Genomic DNA, 20,075 nt, shown 5'->3' with positions numbered 1-20,075 from the left:
TACTAGGCTCCCCATTTTCCTCTCTCTTCTCTCCCCTCCCCCTCTCTCCTCACTTATACTTCTACTTCCAATCTCTTATTGTAAGATCTTTGCCTCCTTGGGAGATCCCCCTCTCTCTCCCTCCTAAGGAAGAATCCCCTGCACTTGTAACCGAGACCCTGTAATAAAGCTCAACCCTTGTTCGACTCTGGAACGTCCTTTCTCTCATATGCGCACCCGGCGTGGCCAGCTGAAGACCTCGGGAGGTGAGGTAAGAAAGACTCGGGTAGCCCACAGGCCTCTAGGCCTGGCAGCAATGAATTCCAAAGACAGTGTTTTTTTAAAGGCAAATATACCACATCTTCCAAATAGGAACGGTATTTCAAAGTAGTCTTTTTTGGGGGGCTATGCACTTATTCCATCAGTGTAACCAATCATCATTCAATCCATTTTGGAATCTTTCTATTGGATTCTTCAGCATATGTTCTTGGGTATAATCCTCCCTCTCTCCCTCAACCCCATGAAAAACAGTAACAAAAACACAGAAAAGAACCTAACTACTCTATAGTTATAAAACAATATTTCTACTCTTTTCTCCCTGTTCTTCTCCTTTTCCTCCCTCAACATGTATTCAATTAAATTCCATCTCTGTCTTCTTACTGCCCCATCTCTTCTTCACCTGGTTTGGTCTGGGAATCATCAGGGAGCAAAGATAGGGCCATCAAAGGCTGAATCCCAGGAGCAGCCTTAATAAATACATGTCAATAACTGATATGAGTTCACTTGTCAGCTATTAACTTATTAGATATATAAAATTAGCTGACCCTTGTAAATATGAAACAATGCAAATTAAATCATTGCAACTTGATAATATCTGTCCCCTCACTCTAGGACTCGTAAAGATAAAAGAGTTTACCTTGCAAAAAAAAATACATTGCAAAGATTACAGAGTTTGCCTTGAATTCCAGAACATCACCATTTAAAGCTCTTACAAGAGACATACTACTTTATTGTTCATTTTGTTATTTTTGTAATTATTTTTCTTAAAAATTTTCACCAAAGTAAATAAAAAAGTTTGAATAACACATAATGCCAACACTTTTTTTGGTTCAATCTACTATATTCCTAAGTAGTCTATCAGTGATTTGGTTTAGTATCTGCTGGAGGAATACTTTTGATCTCTCTTTTCAAAGAAGTTATGACTACCAAAAAAACAAATTTATCTTTATTTTGCTTTTTTAAAAGTAATTTTAGTATACTTAGTAGCAACAACCATCTTTTCCCCTTTAAGATGCCAAAACAAGTTCCTCTCTCAACTTCAGGAAACATGTCTGAGTGACTGCATTTGAAATGGTTGGAGCAGGAGTTCTTAACCTAAGGTACATGAATTTATCTTTAAAAAAATGAGGATAAATATATTTTGATATAACTAATTTACTTTGTAATCCTGCATATATTATTTTGTGCATTTAAAAATATTATTCTGAGGAGGGGTCTGTAGACTTTACCAGATGCCAAAGGATTCCGTCACACACACACACACACACACACACACACACACACACACACACACACACACACACACAAGGTTAAGGAACCCTAGTTCAGAGGAAGACACAAGAATATTACATATGTCTCCCTTAAAAGGCAATTCAACAACATTTGAGGAAAAGGGGGGGGGGTAGAGAGAGAAAAGAAAAAAAGAGGAACTAGTATACTGAAACTAAGAGTTTGCGGGCCAGTCAGAGGTCTAAGAGTGTTAATACTAGTATTCTGAATGCAGTTGAATATATCAAAGAATGCAGCAGGCTAGAAGCCATGAAAAAGGCCTGAGGCAATTCATGAAATAAACATTTTAAGAAACAGACAAAAGTTAAAGACTAATTGCTAATAATTAAATATTTAATTGTACTTAGGAATTTTTTCTTCACCTTAACAGTTGCCCTGATGGTTTAATCAATTAAAAATTAAACTGATCTATGTAAGCACTGTTTTCTAAATAAATATTCAGTATAAACAAAGATTCAGGTATAGGATGTGGCAAACTCCTCCCCCCTTTCACTTCCTCTAGTCTAGACTTCTAAGTCTTTTATTTTAATTTTTTATTGTTGCTATATTTTCATTTTTTATGTTTACTACCTTAATCAGGAGTTATTTCTCTACAGGCATCTACAGCACGTGAAAACACAATGGTCTGGACAAGTTGAAAAGACTCTACAACTTGCTTGCATGAAAGATAAGGTGGAAAGATATCAGAGATACAACGTATCTAGAAAGATAGAAAGATACCAGAAACAATAGTTTTATATGTATATGTGTATGTGTATGCGTAGTTGTGTGTATGTATCTATATATACACACATATGCATGTGCATATACACACATATATGTATGTCTATATAGACACATACATATCTTAAGATGTTTATCTATTTTATGTCTCTATCTCTTTCTACCTCTCTCTCTTCCTCTCTCTCTCTCTCTCTCTCTCTCTCTCTCTCTCTCTCTCTCTTTCCATATATGTTCAGGAATAATCAAAAACCACCCTTCAGGCATAGTTAATTTCACTTTTTTCTTCACATCTTACATTTCTCATCAAAGCTAGCAAACAGTAAAACTTAAAGAAAAGAGAATAATTCTCAAATTATCCACTTCTCCTTAAATCCATATGGATAGGGAAGGTGGAGAATTTCTTGAAAAATGCAACTGCCGGTAGAAAAGATGAAGAGGAGATTTATCAAGAGGTATAGATAATTTATAAACCATAAGTCTATATCCCATTCAGGGACAATCAAACTGTGAATAAGCCAGAATGCCCACAATTCCCTCTGTATGCCACTAGGTATTCTTATGCTTGGTTCAAAATTATCAGGGGATCATTTAAATTGCATGATCTGAAAAGACTCATGATTTTTTTTCTATTCAGAATTACAAATGACTGGTTCTTAAAGTGAATACCAATTTTAACCAGACATTTTGATGTAGAAGACATATCACTTATTATTATTTCAGAAGAAAAACAAGTCTGGAACAGTGTGGGTGGAAAACATCAGGAATGAAATATATGGACATTGAGCAATGAAGAAAAGCCCACACAACAGGAACCTTCATTTTTCATGGCTGCACTTCGTGCTCAGAAGAGGGATGTTCCACCATGGATTGTACTGGATGTGCTCATCCAGTTTTCCATAAGAAGAATGACTAACAATTTACAAGAAGTTTCCTTTCTTTTCTTTCTTCTCTTGTATTCCTAATTTAAACTGAAGAATATTTTATACATATTATACATACATACAATATGTATGTATACGTGTGTGTGTGGGAGGGAGAATTTTGAATCCGAAGACCTAGGTTTGAATTTTGATTCTGCTATTTAGCATCCTCAGCTCAAGGACTAATCTATGAAGATCTTAGAAGTCATCCATGCCAGATTTCTCATTTTACAGATGAGGAAACTGGGACCTAAAGAAATAAAGGGACATTTCCGAAGGGCCACAATTCTTTAGTGCAGAACTGCAATTCAAACCCAATTCTCTAGCATTTCTCCTCTTACAAACCTCTATGTTATATCCTTCCCTTCCTGGTAACTGAATTATACATACATCCACTTCCCTGAAACTCTGGTTTCCCACTCCCATTTTACCATGTACCACTTCCTGGGTGTGTCATGCCATGCCTTAACTCTTCCTTGGATGGATTAAATATAGCATAATAAAGGTATGTGGTTTTGGACATTATACATTTGACTCATTTGGGAAAACTCTCCTTACTCCCCAAAACTACCATAAAAGACTTGGAGAATGACTTCAAAAACTTTTAATTAATTGTCTTATGATTTTTAAAATTAGTTAATTAATTTATTTTTTGTTTAGTTTTCAACATATCCTTTCATAAGTTTTAAGTTTTCTCCACTTACCTCCCTGCTCCTTCCCCAAGATGACATGCAATGTCATATAGGGTCTATGAATATACTCCTATTAAACACATTTTCGCATTAGTCATGCTGCATAGAAGAACTATACCAAAGGGGAGAAACCATGAGAAAGAAAAAAAATGAAAAATAGAGAGAAAATAGTCCACTTTATTTTGCATTCCAAATCCATAGTTCTTTCCTGGATGTGGACAGCATTTTTCATCATGAGTCCTTTGCAATTGTTTTAAGTCCTTGAATTGCTGAGAAGGGCTAAATCTATCAAAATCGGTCCTTGCACACTTTGGCTGTTACTGTGTACAATGTTATCCTGATTCTTCTCACTTCACTCAGAATCAGTTCATATAAATCTTGTCAGGTTTTTCTGGAGTCCACCTGTTCATCATTTCTTACAGCACAATAGTATTCCATTACATTCATATACCACAACTTGTTCGTCCATTGCCCAAATGAACAAAAATAAATACCTTATTTGAAAATGATAGAATGTAAAATGAAGAAAGTGGAGCCTTTCAGAACACACCAAAGTTATTAAAAATGATGATTCTATATAACATAAAACTAAACTTTTTAAAAAATCTAAAGAAAACAGAACATATTACTTATCAGACTTATGGTGAGGAGAACAATTTATGAATAAACAAGAGATAGAGAGCAAAGTTGGGTGTAAAATGGATAGATAATTTTGATTACATTAAATAAAAAAGCATCTGTACAAATAAAACAAATGCAGCCAAAATCAGAAGAAAAGCAGAATTTGGAAAAATATATAGACAGTTACTCAGATCATCTCAAATGTCTCAAGAACTTTGTCAAACCTGTAAGAACAAAATTGACTCCCCAATTAATAAATGGTCAAAAGATATGAACAGGCAATTTTTCTATGAAGAAATCAAAACAATTTATAATCATATAAAAAGTCTAAATAGCTATTGATTAAAGAAACGCAAATTAAAACAACCTTAAGATATCGTTTTATACTTATCAGGTTGGTTAAAATGGTTGAAAGGGTAAAAAACATGTTGGAGGAGATATGGAAAAATTGGGACAATAATTCATTGTTGGAATTGTGAACTGATTCAACCATTTTGGAAAGCAATCTGGAATTATACCCAAAGAGTTTTTATTAAACTACCTATACTTTTTGATCCAGAAACACCACCACTACTAATAAAAATGTGACTAAGGAAAATTTCTTGATATTACAAAGTTCTAGAAAACATTTTTTCCTTGAAAGAATAGGATACTACAACCTTCTGCTTCGATCAGTAATTGCTGTCTGCTTTTAGCCTTTTGCTTTAATATTTTTATTATATTATATCTGGTTGTGGCTTTGCCAAGGTAAGTCACTGTTGCCTCAGGATAGCTTTATAAATAGAATGAGAGTCTCAAAGGTTTTAATTACTCAAGTTAAATAAAAGTTCTTCTTTCCTATTACTTGATGGGAATTCTAATTGTCTTCCCAGACCGTATTTTCTTTACTTCCACTTTTTTCAAAGAATGCTGGGAGTGAGATGCTTCTTAAGTTGTACCTTTATGGAGTTAGTATGTTCCTATTTATCATGTCCCTTTCAGGGCTTAAAAGTCCATAGGAAGCCCCGAGGCAGATGAGTCAGTAAAGGAAGAGTGCTCTAAGACCTGGTGTATCTCATTAAAAATACAACAACTAAAACCAGATTTCTCATTATCATTCCTTCTCCCAAATTCACAGAACAGTTGCAAGGCTCTGTATACAGTAGCTTTTTAATTGATTGTGGAAAGTCTCTTGGTACTAATTTTTATATTTTCAGCACTACACAGAATAATGAAACGTACAGGAATGGGAAAAGTATCTGCCATATTACATTCTGCTATATAATTAGAGAGAAGCTAGGGAATTTCATTACGTTACCAGCCATAGTTAGAGTTTTATGTATCTGCTCTGTAACTAATGCTGTTCTGTCCTGGAGAGGTGGTAGGATTTAATGAACATAATGAACTACCCTCAGAGCTAGAAGATCTGACTGGAAGGCTTGTCTCTGACTCATATGAACTATGTAATCCCAGGGAAACTAAGTTAGTCCTTCAATGTCCACTAAAAATACTCTAAAGCTCTATGTTCCTAATGCGCTTAATTTTTAGATGGGGTTTCCTTACTGGGAACTCCTTGAAACAATGAAATCACACAGTAACCACCTTACACAATTTCTCAGTGTATTTGTTGCTTTGACAAATGAACTATTTAATGTCCTATTTTCAATATGTCCAAATCATTCAGTTAGGTGAAATGTAATGATACAAACACACACATACACATAGGCTCCCATGCACACATCCAAACATGTAATTAAATCAGTATCAGAAATATCTAACCTCGACCAGTGGTTTCAAATCTCTAAACAAACCCTTTCCTCAAGAGAGTTAAGAATGTTAGGGTAAACCCTAAGTTAGGTTTGCACAATTCTTATGTCAAGGAAGCCATCTGGGAAGGAAGTAAACAAGCTGGTCTATGAGGAGATCCAGAACTGTTTCCTCTCAGTTGGGGCATGACTATGGTCCAGGAAAAATGAAGCTGCTAATATATTTTAGAGCAAAACATAAAGAATGCCTATGTAGTTCCAAGACTGTAATACATTCAGATGAACTCTGTCTGGATGAATTCAGAGGAGGGTTTGTAACAGGCAGGACCCCAGTATACACAGGAGGGCTTGCTGTACAAGTTCTTAGATCTGCTTTTTTAAAAGAAAAGCAACTTTTGAGGGGTTAACAGTCTACTTGAATCAAGCACATATATCATTCATTTATTTGAGGTGAAAAAGTCAGCATCCTAACTTCAGGCAAAACACAAACAGAGACTACAAGCAGAAATTAAAACAGAAAGACCAACACACAGGGCTTCCAACTGACCAATACATACATCACAGATCAACAGACAGATCCAACTGTCTGACCATACATTCATAGTTGTAAGAGAGAAGCATCCACATCTGGGTTTTCAAAGCTGTGGATCTCCTTAGCAGCTACCCAGAGTCTCATCTGGTCAAACAAACGCTTCCACTGAGTAAGCCCTTAAGTAAAACCTCACTTCCGAGTATTTATACACTTTTCAGAGGCAGAAGCCATGATTCTGTGACCCAGTGCCTCAGTAGAAATTAAAAAAAAAAAAAAAAAGATTTTGAGGCCTATTAATAGGCAGGGAAGATCTTTAACTCTTCCTCCAGCCCACCATTAACCTTACATTAACATTACAGTGTTCCAAGAAACCGAACAGATTCTTTATTCAAGTGATTCCTTATCCAAAGAAACTGAGTTGCTGTCATGCTTTTCCTTCCCCTAGCAAGGTGCCATCAAGAGTGAGTATAATTCTCTTGACTTAGTTCTTGAATGACATATGAATAACTGACTTTGATGGTGTGTTCAATTTCCATCACCAATAGAATTTAAGATTCTTGAGGACATTTTTTTCTGTTGCTTTGCTTTGCACATAGCAGGAATTTGATGCATGTTTGTTACCTGAGTGAATGGAAGGGTGGATTGCCTTTTGGGCAATTACAAGTCTGTACTAGGTTGAATAAGTGGGAACCTAATACACTAGAACAATCAAGTATGTCAATTGATGCATTTAAAAAATAATTTTCTACTCACTGTTTGACAAACACTCCAGGGAAAACTGGAAATTAGTGTGGCAGAAACTGGGCATACACCAATACCTGACAGCATTTACCAAAATAAAGTCCAAATGGGTACATATTCTGGGTATAAAGGCTGACGTTGTAAGCAAATTAGGGGAGCAAGGAACAGTTTGTTTTTTAAGATTTATGGAGAATCAGGAATTTATGACCAAATAAAAGACAGAGAACATTATGAAATGTGAAATGGATAATTTTAATCACATTAACTTGAAAAGTTTTTGCATGAACAAAGCCAATATAACCAAGATTAGGAGGGAAGCAGAAAACTGGGAAAGAATTTTTTACAAATAGTATCTGTGATAAAGGCCTCATTTCTAAAATGTATAGAGAACTGAGTTAAATTTACAAGAAAACAAGTCATTCCTTAACTGATAAATGGTCAAAGCACATGTACAGGCAGTTTTCAGAGGAAGAAATTAAAGCTATCTATTCTCATCTGGAAAAAATGATTTTAATCACTGTTGATGCAACTCAAAACAACTCTGAGGTACCACATTACACCGATCAGATTGACTAATGTGACAAAACAGGAAAATGATAAATGTTGTGGGAGAGCTGAAACACTAATTAACTTTTAGTGGAGTTATGAGTTGACCCAACCATTCTGGAGAGCAGTTTTGAAGTATGCCCCAAATCTGCATACCCTTTGAACCAGCAATATTGCTTCTAGGGTTATATCCCAAAGAGATCACAAAAATGAAAAAGGACTTTCATGGACAAAAAATATTTATACCAGCTCTTTTTGTGGTGGCTGAGAACTGGAAATTGTAGGGATGGTATCAGTTGGGGAATGGATGAACAAGTTGTGGTATATGAATGTAATGGAATACTTGTGCTATAAGAAGTGATGAGCAGGCATACTCTACAAAAATCTGGAAAAAACTTTTATGAATTGATGCTAAACGAAGTGACCAGAAATAGTATAATATTGTACGCAGTAACAGGCACAGTATTGGAGCAGTGATTTTGATAAACTTAACCCTTCTCAGCAATGTAATTGTAAAACAATTCCAAAGGACTCACGATGGAAAACACTGTCCATATCTAGAGAAAGAACTATGGATTTGGAATGCAGAATTAAGCAGTCTATTTTCATTTTTTTTCTCATGGTTTTTCCCATTCATTATACATTCATTATACATTCATTATAATTCTTCTATGCAACATGACTAAGTGAAAATGTGTTTAATAGGAATGTATGCGTAAAGCTCATATCAGAATGAATGTCATCTTGGAAGGGGAGAAGGAGAAAGTTAAAAACTTATGGAAATGATTGATGAAAATTGAAAACAAATAAATTTGGAGAAAAAAAAGAAAAAAAATAATTTTCTATCATTTCCTCTATCCATACAAACACACTAAGGCAGTTAGGTGGTTCAGTGGATAGAGCACCAGTACAGGAGTGAGGAGGACCTGAGTTTAAATCTCACCTCAGGTACTTGACACTCACTAGCTGTGTGACCTTGGGCAAGTCACTTAACCCCAATGCCTCATCCTGGGTCATCTCCAGTCATCCTGATGAATATCCGGTCACTGGATTCGGATGGCTGTGGAGGAGGAGTGAGGCTGGTGACCTGCACAGCCCTCCCTCACTCAAAACAAAGTCAAGTGCAAGTCATGTCATTGTTTCTCTGAAGGCATGGCCTTCTTCAGCAATGAAAAATGAACACACAAATGCACATAAGTATATATACATATATATACACATATGCATATATATGTATGTATACACACATATACATATATATAAAATCTTTCAAATGAAAATGTTCTTCCTCTTAGATCTATTTTCTTTGTCTTATGGGTAAAAACAAATGACTGCACCAACTGATATAGCTTGGTCCTTTGAAAGTATTCTTAAATTCTAGTCTCTCATTCAAGAGAGTTTATTTGCCTTGCTATATTAATATATGATTTATAAAATAGCAGCAGAGTTGTAAGAATTCTGCTACCATAGATCTACACTTCATGTTGAAAAGAGAATTCATTTCTGATTATAGAAACTTCAATTGATGTATGAGCTTCTGCTTCATAGCCAAAATCTTCTCTTAAAGCAGAAATAGGACCAGAGATGCATGCATACAATGTCTTTTGCCACAATCACACCCTTGTGACTAAAAGGGAGGGGAAGAGAATAAGCATCTTTAAATACCTTTAATGTGCCAGTCATTGTGTTAAGCAATTTACAAATAATTTGATCTTCACAACAATCCTGTTAGTTAGAGGCTATTATTGAAGAAAGTGAGACAGAATGTAAATGACTTGACTAAGGTCACACTGCTAATATTGGAAACCAGATGAACTAAGGACTTTTTGACTCTGGCCCAAAGTTCTATCTGCTGCTACTCCTCTAAAGGTAAGAGTAGAGTTGAGTATTTTCGAGGTACATCAAAAATATGCAAGGTATTCATTTCATCCATCCTTGAACTAAGAGCTATAGAAATAGGCACAATATATATTTTGAGAATTACAATTATATAATTCAGAGACAATCATTTTGTCATCATTTTTTAAGGCTTATTTTCCCATCTTAGGACAAAAGTATCATTAAAACAAGAATTTGGAACCTATCTTGACAGTGAAGGAGAATACCAATAGTATCATGGAACATTGTTATTAATCCTTTTGCTATTGGTGTTTTTCTTATGAATGGAGTGCCTTAGGTGGAAGATAAGGTAAATTTGTCACAAGAAAATGAGACTGTCTGCCTTATAACACATACTATTATTTTGTTCTTGTTCTGCAGTTACGATATAGACATTATGTGAAAAGTAGGCTCAAACTACCCAGTGGAATAAATGGTATTTCAGCTTCCCTACTTCCTTCAGACATTCTCTTCTTTGTTATTCTATTTAACCACACTGCTGCTAAAAAGAGAGCCCCCAATTAATCTATTAGCATTGGGGACAAAATGAAACCTCAAGTTTCCAAAGTTGTTAAAGCAAAATCTTTTAGATGTAGGTTTTCCAGATCCCCCCAACTGTTAGTGACCTATCTCCCAAACTACTTTTTATTTAACCTCTCTCTGTATGTCTCCTTCTGTCTCTGTCTCATGTGTGTGTGTGTGTTAAATTTATATTTCTCTTGTATAAATTTTTGTACTTGTTATCTTCCCCAATAAAATGAACACCTACTGTAAGTAGAGATTATTTCATTTTTTTTTGTACTTGTATGCCCAGCCTAGTAGTGCTTGGCTTTCCAATCAATCAACCAATCAATCCACATTGATAAAGTGCCCACTATGTGCCAGTAATGGTGCTAAACACTGGGGACATAAAATAAAGGCAAAAGACAGTTTCTGCCTTCAAGGGGACAACATTCAAACAAACAGAAAGATAGATACAGATATGTCAGTCAAGCTGTAATAGGAGAAGTAATATTTAAAAGAGGGAAGATACTAGAATAAAATATTAATAAATACTTATTGACTGATTTAGAATCACAGCATGAGGGCACGGTTCTACAAATTACTGACCCCCATTAAAAGTAATTACCTTTGTTAGGCTAAAAACACTTCTTGATTGAGTCAGTCAATTGTAACTCTATGGGAACAGAGCTAGTGAACCACCTTGAATCAATCAAAATCATTGCTTTAGAGATTTGGATAAGCCTTAAGGAATTTGTATAAAAGGAAGGAACAGCCAGTGAAAGTTAGGTGGTCAGAGAAGTGAAGAGAATGCTAGACTGGAAGTCAGGAAGATATGAATTCAAATTCTACATCAATTCTCATGTGATCATGAGCAAACCTTTTAATCAATCTTCTCATCTGTAAAATAGGGATAATGATAGCAACCACCTTAAAGGGATGATATGAAGACTCTGAAAATGGTAAAGTTATGAATACATACTAATTGTGGTTATTTCGGAAGTAGAAAGAGATTCTATGAGTCTGAAAGTGGAAAGAAAGGAGTTGGGTCATACAGAGCTCAGCCAGAACTAGTAGCCCAGAGAAACAGAAAAGGGAGAAAAAATAAGCTCGAAATGAGCTGTTGCAGAGAAGGAAGATATTAAAGAAGTCATCAGCTCTAAAAGCATTTCAGAACAAAGGACCTGGATTGATGTGGCCAGTGTACCCACCTACTCAAAGGCTAAGGGGACTTTTTAGTAAAGGTCAACTCTTCTCCCAACTTCCTTTCCTGTTACCTCTATTTCCACAGCCACTATAATATAATGTTCTGTTTTATTACTCATTCATTTCCAGTAACTTGAATTTTGTCTCAACCACAGGAGTCCAGGGGTTCACTAGAGACTGATATAAATGCAAATTTAGGCTAAAAGCCCAAACTCTGCCTTAATGTTAAGAATTTTCCTCTCAAGGAGCTGGGAGAAATTGTCTTAAGTTTTGTCTAAAATAAACTGGCTAAAATTACATGGACATTTAGGGCTGTTACATTGCCCCTAGAAATGACCTAATTTTTGCAATACAATGATACAGCTAGGAAGTAGGATGAGTAAAGTCTTCATGTAGAAAAATGGAATTTAGGCTGAACTTTGAAATGAGCTAGGGATTCTAAGAGATGAAGGTGGAAAAGAACATGGGCATGGAGGGCGGTAACTGTAGCTCTCTCTACAATAATTGCCACCCACTGAAATTCTTACTAACATAAATCCTTGGACTTAGTGCTTTATAAAACTATGAGGAATATTAATATTATATTGCTCGGTTCAGTTTTCTAACTGCATCAACTTTATTCTTCCATCACATAAAGAGAAACCTAACATAGTAAAAAGATTTATACAATATAGTTATATAAGTATATAGTTATTAAATAATATAGTTATGTAATTAAAATAGTTAAATTAAATTTTTAATTAAATGAGTTAAATAGTTAACATACTAAAATCTCTTCTTTGGTTTCCTTATCCTATTGTCTTCCGCAGCCTAATTCTTTGGTCAACTGGTTGGTCTTTCAATTTGTATTGTATTTGCACTGGCCTGAATAAAGAAGAATACGTTTCTTAGGGCTGAGATATCCTTCTCTTTTATCTTTCTATGTGTTAAATTCCCTCATTTTCTTATTCTACTACAACATTATAATAAACCAAGCATAATATCTCTTCTGTCTTTGTTTTCATTTGTTTTTCTCCACTCATATTTGCTTTTTTTTCCATTTTTTTAACAGTCATTTTTTAATAAAATTTTGAGGTCCAAATTTTCTCCCATGTTCCCGCCCTGGCCTCCTTTCCTCCCTAAGTAAGCAACTCAATATAGGTAAAAAAATGGTATGTACATATCTGTATATATCTATCTATCTATCTATCTATCTATCTATCTATCTATCTATCTATCTATATCTATGTAGATGCATATATATATATATATATACAGATATAAACATATAGATAGATACACACATATATATACATACCCATATGTCTGTAGCTATGTATATATATGTATAAGTATATATAATATACATATGTAGCAATACATATAGCATATATATGGTATCATATAAAATATATTTCCTTATTAGTCATGTTGTATAACAAACAAAAGAACAAAATGAAAAACTATGAAAAAATTAAGTGGAAATAGCAGTAAGATTTGATCTACATTCAGACTTCACCAGTTACTTCTCTGGATGTGAATAACACTTTCCATCATGAGTTTTGGAAATGTGATTGACCCTATTTTCAAAGATTTGACTTCAGGAAACCAATTTGTCTGCACCCAGATACCACATAGATTAGTTCCTCTTTTTATTTATCAGCAACCTACTCCTATCTGATCACCATTTAGTCTTCATACTGAAATCCACATTCTCTCCTCTAATATTTATACTTTTATCTATTTCATTATTTGCCTTAAGGAAGGTCAACTCACCTGTTGAGTCATATGTCCCAGACCAGCCTCTTTCAACGGGTATTCAACCTCCTTTTCTGTTGTGTAATATTTAATATCCGTTGTGGCCATAATGATTCCATCACAGTAGACGTTTACATTGACAGAGCCAGCAGGGAAATCTTGTAAAATACAAATAAGAATGAGGAACTCTATATAATTCACATTCCACATGTTTGTGTAACTTGAAGAATAAATGCAAAGTTTGTAACCTATGCATAAAGATTAACAGAAGTCTTTTGAAATTGGGTCTTTTACTTCAATGCAAACATTGGAAAGAAAATCCATAATTGTAACTCTTTCTAAATCCCTTAGTAACCATAAGAACATTTGTTTCAGATTAGAAAAACAGTAAAACAGAATTATTCCTCCCACTCATTATCTCTCCCTCTTGGGACTGATAATCTATAATCACCCTTTGTAATACATCAGATTTCAGGAAGTGCTGGGTCATTCATCAGAAATTGTGCATTTGCTATTAATCTATTGAAATAAGCTTTTCTTAACTATGAGCAAGCTTCTTGAGATTGGCTTTGGAAGGAGCAGTGACAAATGAAATTTCAAAATTTATATTGCTAAGATTGAAAAGTCTTGGAGGGGAGCAAAGTATCTTCAAGCATGCTCCCTAAGCACGATTTACTCCATACCACAAGCATATAATCCTTCTGCATGAACCAAGCGTGAAACTCATTAGTGTAGTACAGACTGCATCATATTTCTTACTAGACCACCCATCCCAGCAGTGTTCAAATTGTATTAAAACCTTCTTTACATTTCTCCATGAAAGAATGATCATGGGCAGACATTTCAGTGGAAAAGATACCAAGTGGTATTATTTTACACGGAATTTGGAAAATACATCCACATCTCTGCAAAAAGAGATTTGCTAGAATCAAGTAGATTACAGTCTCCCAGATTCCAGTCTGGAAGGCAAGTGAATTAGCATAACACTTGAGCTGGGCTTAGATACTTGATAAAGTTCTGGGAACATTCAAAGCTTTTCATGACCAAGTGTTAATTTTGCCTCTTTTCATAAAGGTACTAAAGATTGCTTTATAATATTCCTCTGGGAAATTTACAGGCACTAAGGTCAGTTCTGCTGGTAAGAAAGGTAGTACCATTGAGGATCAAGGCTAAATATCCCTTTTCTCCTTTCAGAATCGCTCATTAGTCCGTTGAGTCAGTTAATGTGTAGTGATCAGGCAAAGCAGGATACCATTGACCATGAAGTGTTTTAAAGCAAATAGAAGGCTATTATTCCTATTCTCAAGGAACAAACAACTTAATGGGGGTGGGGGTGGGTGGGGGAGAAGTATCAGAACTGAGACACATAAACTCTATGTAGCTACATTAAACTGAAGCCACAATCATAACGAAAGCAAGATTTCAGTCTTTGAAAACTTTGATGAATCAATTAACAAGTATTTATTAAGAACATGCTATGTGCAAGGCACTGTGTTTTTGAAGGGTAAAGATATTGCTTTGCAAAGACTAGAGAGAATGTACTCTAAGTAGATGAGACAGCTTGAGGAAAACTGAAGAGGCAAGATAAAATGTTCCATCTTTGGTTGGTCAAGTTGGGTTTTTTTTTGATAGAAGTGGTGTTTGGGCTACGATGTTAAAGACATGATGGCATTTGTGAGAGAAAAAAGGGTGCCAGAATTCACTTAGAAAGTTATCGATTCATTTCCATCTCAACTCTTCAACAAACAACATTTTTGGAATATCCCGATATTGCAGATGTTGTCATTAGGAATATTTGAGATAATGTTGAGAAGAAAGTGAAGCATTTGACACAAATACTGTTGTAAAATGAACACTACTAGGAATGGTTTTTCACAAAAATATCCTTGGTGAAATGATTTATTTACGTTAGAATGTTTTCATCTGTTGAGAGGCCATCATAAAATTGAGTCAAATCTCTGCATCTCCATAATTTCAAAAACTATATAATCAGGCAAAGTATGCCAAACAGCAGTACTTTAGGCTGTTACAATGAGTGACAGTGTTATGGTTGTAGAAAACAGAAAGATTTGAAATGGGGTGGTAAAAGATAAGAATGTTGAAGAAGTAACTATCCTTCATATTTTTCTGTTTCCTCATCTGCTAAATGGGAAGGAGATGGTTTGGATTGTCTCTAAATTTCCTTTGAAGCTCTAAATCTATGATATTTGATGCTATGATCCTTGAACCCCAGGAAAGCTAATATACACCCAGGGAAGGAGGCTGATACAGGAGACATAGAAAAAATAGTTTGCAAGTCAGAGGGCCTAGTTTTCAGTCTAAGTCACTTTAATTCTCTGGACCTCAGTTTTTTCAACTATAAAATAAAGGGATTGAACTAGATGATCTCTAAGCTTCTTTTCAGTTTTTATGATTGTGCTGAAATAACCCAATGTTCTCATGAGAGTCGTTGTACTGTTTTCTATCTTCACAATTTTCAGTTTGTCCTTGCACACTGGAAATGACCTGATAAGTAATTAAGCATAGAGAATTTAATCCAAAGAAATCCTCAAATAATTGGACATTTTATTGTTTAATCTTTAAAAGGTGATACATTTCTTTTTATAAATACACTAAATTAAAAAGTGGTTTTTAAGCTCTTTGGAATTTCCATTGTCTGAGAGGCTGCCTCCATTTGGGGAGGGGAAGCAATTATATAGCCCAGTCCCATCTGGTGAACATTAATCTCTTTGCCTTGGGTTTCTATGGGAACCAATGTGGATCTGTTCTGTTTAGATACTTGATTTTTGTATGTTCATCCTGAAATGAAGCTATGTGGCTTCAAAAATGTGAGTCATACCCCAAAGAGTAGCATGAGTTTGCTCCCTATTAAGTATGCGTCCTCTAATTTATGAAATTGAGAAAGATGTTTTTATAAATAAATAAGACTGTTTTAGAAAAAAATCAACAGACTCTCTGCATAATTTAAACATAAAATGTAACTTGGCTGAAAATATTTTTCATAGTCTCTATCAACTCATTCCAATTCAACAAAAATTTGTAAAGTATTTACTATATGCAAGGCATTTTGCTATGGATACAAAGGCAACAAAACAGAAATCCCTATCCTCAAGGAGTTTATAATCTAACATGTACAGTTCATACACAGATAAGGGAATACAAGGTCATCTGAGGAGGGAGAAAGGAGTTAACAACATGGGGAATTAGGGTATGCTTTAAGAAAGAGAAAATACATGAGGTTAACAATAAAAGGCCTCTGAATGCCAATGAAGAAAGACTACCTTCTAGGCAGAGGGGATGACTATGTAAATGGAAGAAGACAGGAAATGGAATGAGCTGGTGATGCAGTTTATTTAGAACACTGAGTATGATAGAGAATAATGTGACAGAAAGTTGAAAAGGCAGACTGGACCTACCTTGTGGATGGACTGTGTTTTGTACTTGGTCCTTGAGAAAAAAGAGAACCATTGGAGTGTTCTGAGTAGGGGACTGGCATGATCAGATTTGTGTCGTAGTAAGCTCATTTTTTTGCAACAGTGTGAAAGAGGGAAGAGAGACTTAAAGTTCAGAAACTAAATAGAAAACTATGTTAATAATCAGGAAAGAATTATGATGATCTGACAGATAATTGCTGTGAGTGGAGAAAAAACAAACTTAAGAGATGTCATGAAAGTAATATTGGTAAGACATGACAACAACTGATCAGGATAGTAGAAATATAGTAAAAAATAACTCAGAGGTTACAAACTCATGTGGGGTTAAGAACTGAAAGAAATAAGAGAAGTTTTGAGGATGATTGGATTTAAGGGAAAAGATGATAATGTCTGTTCTGGACATATCATTGAAATATGAAAGAAAAGTTAGCTAGAGGTAACTGGAGATATTGGTTTGAGGTTTAAGAGAAAGATTAGAGCTCAACATATAGATTTTTGTAATCATATGCATAGAGATGATAATACAAAACACTAGAACTGAAAAGGTCATCAAATGAGTATCAAGTGAGAAGAGAAAGCTCGGGAAAGAAACTTGAGGGATAATCATGCTTATTGGGCTGAGAAATATGATAAAATAGTAAAAAATGCCAAAACAGATAGTCATGTAGGTAGAAGGAGACACAGGAGAGAGAAGATTATAGAAAATTATTGGTAGTTTTAGGAAATTAGCAGAATCTAGAGTAAGTTGACATAAATCATTAGTATTCCTACATATCACAAACAAAACTCTGCAAGAAGAGATGCCAAAAAAAAAAAAATGGCCCCATTTAAAAATAAATCCAGATAGATAAACTACCTCGGAGAATACCTGTCAAAACACAACAAGAAACTATATAAACAAGATTGAAAAAAGTTTTTTATATAAATAAAATCAGATTTAAATAATTGGAGAAATAATAATTGTTCATAGGTAGACCGGACCAATATAATAAAAATTACAGTTTTACCCAACTAATTTCCATATTCAATGCCATTCCAGTTAAATTACCAATGTTTTTACTGAGTTAGAAAAAAAATATCCACAATATTCTAAGGGAAAATCAAAAAGTCAGGAATAAGAAATGAAATAATAGAAAAAAAGGTAAAGGAAGGAGGTTTAGCAGTAATATTATGAGGTAGTTGTTATCAAAACTATCTGGAACTGACTAAGAAATAGTAAGGTAGATCAAGGAAACAGACTAGACATACAATTTATGGAAGCAAATAAGTATAACAACCCTGTATTTGACAAGTGTAAAGACTTAAGGTTTTGGTAATTTGGCAATTAAGAATTTGGTAATTCATTATTTGGCAAAAATTCTTGGGAAAAGGGAAAGTAGTATAGCAAAAACTGGGCATAGACCAGTATCTTACACCATTTACCAAGATGAGATCAAAATGCATATATGACCTATATGTAAAGAGAGATTTTACAAGAAATTTAGAACATGAAACATATTACTTATCAAAATTATGGCTAGGTGAACAGTTTATGAATAAACAAGAGATAGAGAACAAAGCTAGAAGTTAAATGGATAATTTTGAATATATGTATTTTTAAAAAATCACATAAATAAAACAAATGTAGTCAAGATCAGGAGAAAAACAGATAAGTGGGGGGAAATTATAAAGAGTTTATTAGATAAGGATCTTGTATCTCAGATATATGAAAAACTTTCTCAGAACTATAAAAATACAAGTCATCCCCCATTTGATAAATGGTCAAAGGATATGAATGGACAGTTTCCCAAGGAAGAAATGAAAATAATTTATAGGCATGTGAAAAAATGCTCTAAATCTTCTTTTATTAGAGAAATGCAAAAATGCAAATTAAAACAACCTTGAGATATAGTTTTACATCAACCAGAGTGACTAAAATGATAGAATGGGAAAATTATAAATGATGGAGGACATGGTGGAAAAACTGGGACACTAATTCATAGTTGGTGGATTTGTGAACCAATCCAACCATTTTGGAGAGCAATCTGCAATTATGCCCAAAGAGTTATTAAACTACACTGTATTATTAAAATACGCTGAATCTCAGACCCCAAACACTGGCTGGGAGGATCAGGAGGTGAGGTGGGTGTGAGGAAAATATTCAGAGGTCAAGTCACTGGCTGGGAAAATGCCCAGAAAAGGGAAAAGAAATAAGACTATAGAAGGTTACTTTCTTGGTGAACAGGCATTTCCTCCCTTTCTTTCTGATGAGGAAGAACAATGCTTACCATCAGGCAAAGACACAGAAATCAAGGCTTCTGTGTCTCAGCCCACTCAATGGGCTCAGGCCATGGAAGAGCTCAAAAAGAATTTTGAAAATCAAGTTAGAGAGGTGGAGGAAAAGCTGAGAAGAGAAATGAGAGACATGAAGTCAAAGCATGAACAGCAAATCAGCTCCCTGCTAAAGGAGACCCAAAAAAATGTTGAAGAAAATAACACCTTGAAAACTAGCCTAACTCAATTGGCAAAAGAGGTTCAAAAAGCCAATGAGGAGAAGAATGCTTTCAAAAGCAGAATTAGCCAAATGGAAAAGGAGATTCAAAAGCTCACTGAAGAAAATAGTTCTTTCAAAATTAGAATGGCACAGATGGAGGCTAATGACTTTATGAGAAGCCAAGAAATCACAGAACAAAGAGAGAAGAATAGAAAAATGGAAGATAATGTGAAATATCTCATTGGAAAAACAACTGACCTGGAAAATAGATCCAGGAGAGACAACTTAAAAATTATGGGACTACCTGAAAGCCATGATCAAAAGAAGAGCCTAGACATCATCTTTCATGAAATTATCAATGAAAACTGCCCTGAGATTCTAGAACCAGAGGGCAAAATAAATATTCAAGGAATCCACAGAACACCGCATGAAAGAGATCCAAAAAGAGAAACTCCTAGGAACATTGTGGCCAAATTCCAGAACTCCCAGGTGAAAGAGAAAATATTGCAAGCAGCTAGAAAGAAACAATTCAAGTATTGTGGAAATACAATCAGGATAACACAAGATCTAGCAGCTTCCACATTAAGGGATCGAAGGGCATGGAATAGGACATTCCAGAAGTCAAAGGAACTAGGACTAAATCCAAGAATCACCTACCCAGCAAAACTGAGTATAATACTTCAGGGGAAAAATTGGTCTTTCAATGAAATAGAGGATTTTCAAGCATTCTTGATGAAAAGACCAGAGCTGAAAAGAAAATTTGACTTCCAAACACAAG

General features: G+C 34.7%; 1 protein-coding gene across 1 annotated transcript in view; it reads right to left on the bottom strand.

The window, feature by feature from the left end:
- The window catches only part of BANK1 (B cell scaffold protein with ankyrin repeats 1), a 393,466-nt gene that overhangs the window by 246,093 nt on the left and 127,298 nt on the right, over positions 1-20,075 (bottom strand). Inside the window, exon 5 of the mRNA XM_072624985.1 lies at positions 13,409-13,548. Within this exon, the coding sequence (XP_072481086.1) occupies positions 13,409-13,548 (140 nt within the window). The remainder of the gene's footprint in view (positions 1-13,408; positions 13,549-20,075) is intronic.

The sequence above is a fragment of the Notamacropus eugenii genome, chromosome 7 (assembly GCF_028372415.1).
Source record: "Notamacropus eugenii isolate mMacEug1 chromosome 7, mMacEug1.pri_v2, whole genome shotgun sequence".
In the NCBI taxonomy this organism is placed as follows: Eukaryota; Metazoa; Chordata; class Mammalia; order Diprotodontia; family Macropodidae; genus Notamacropus; species Notamacropus eugenii.
Note: the sequence above shows the minus strand (reverse complement) of the source record. Positions and strands in the feature narration are given on the sequence as shown.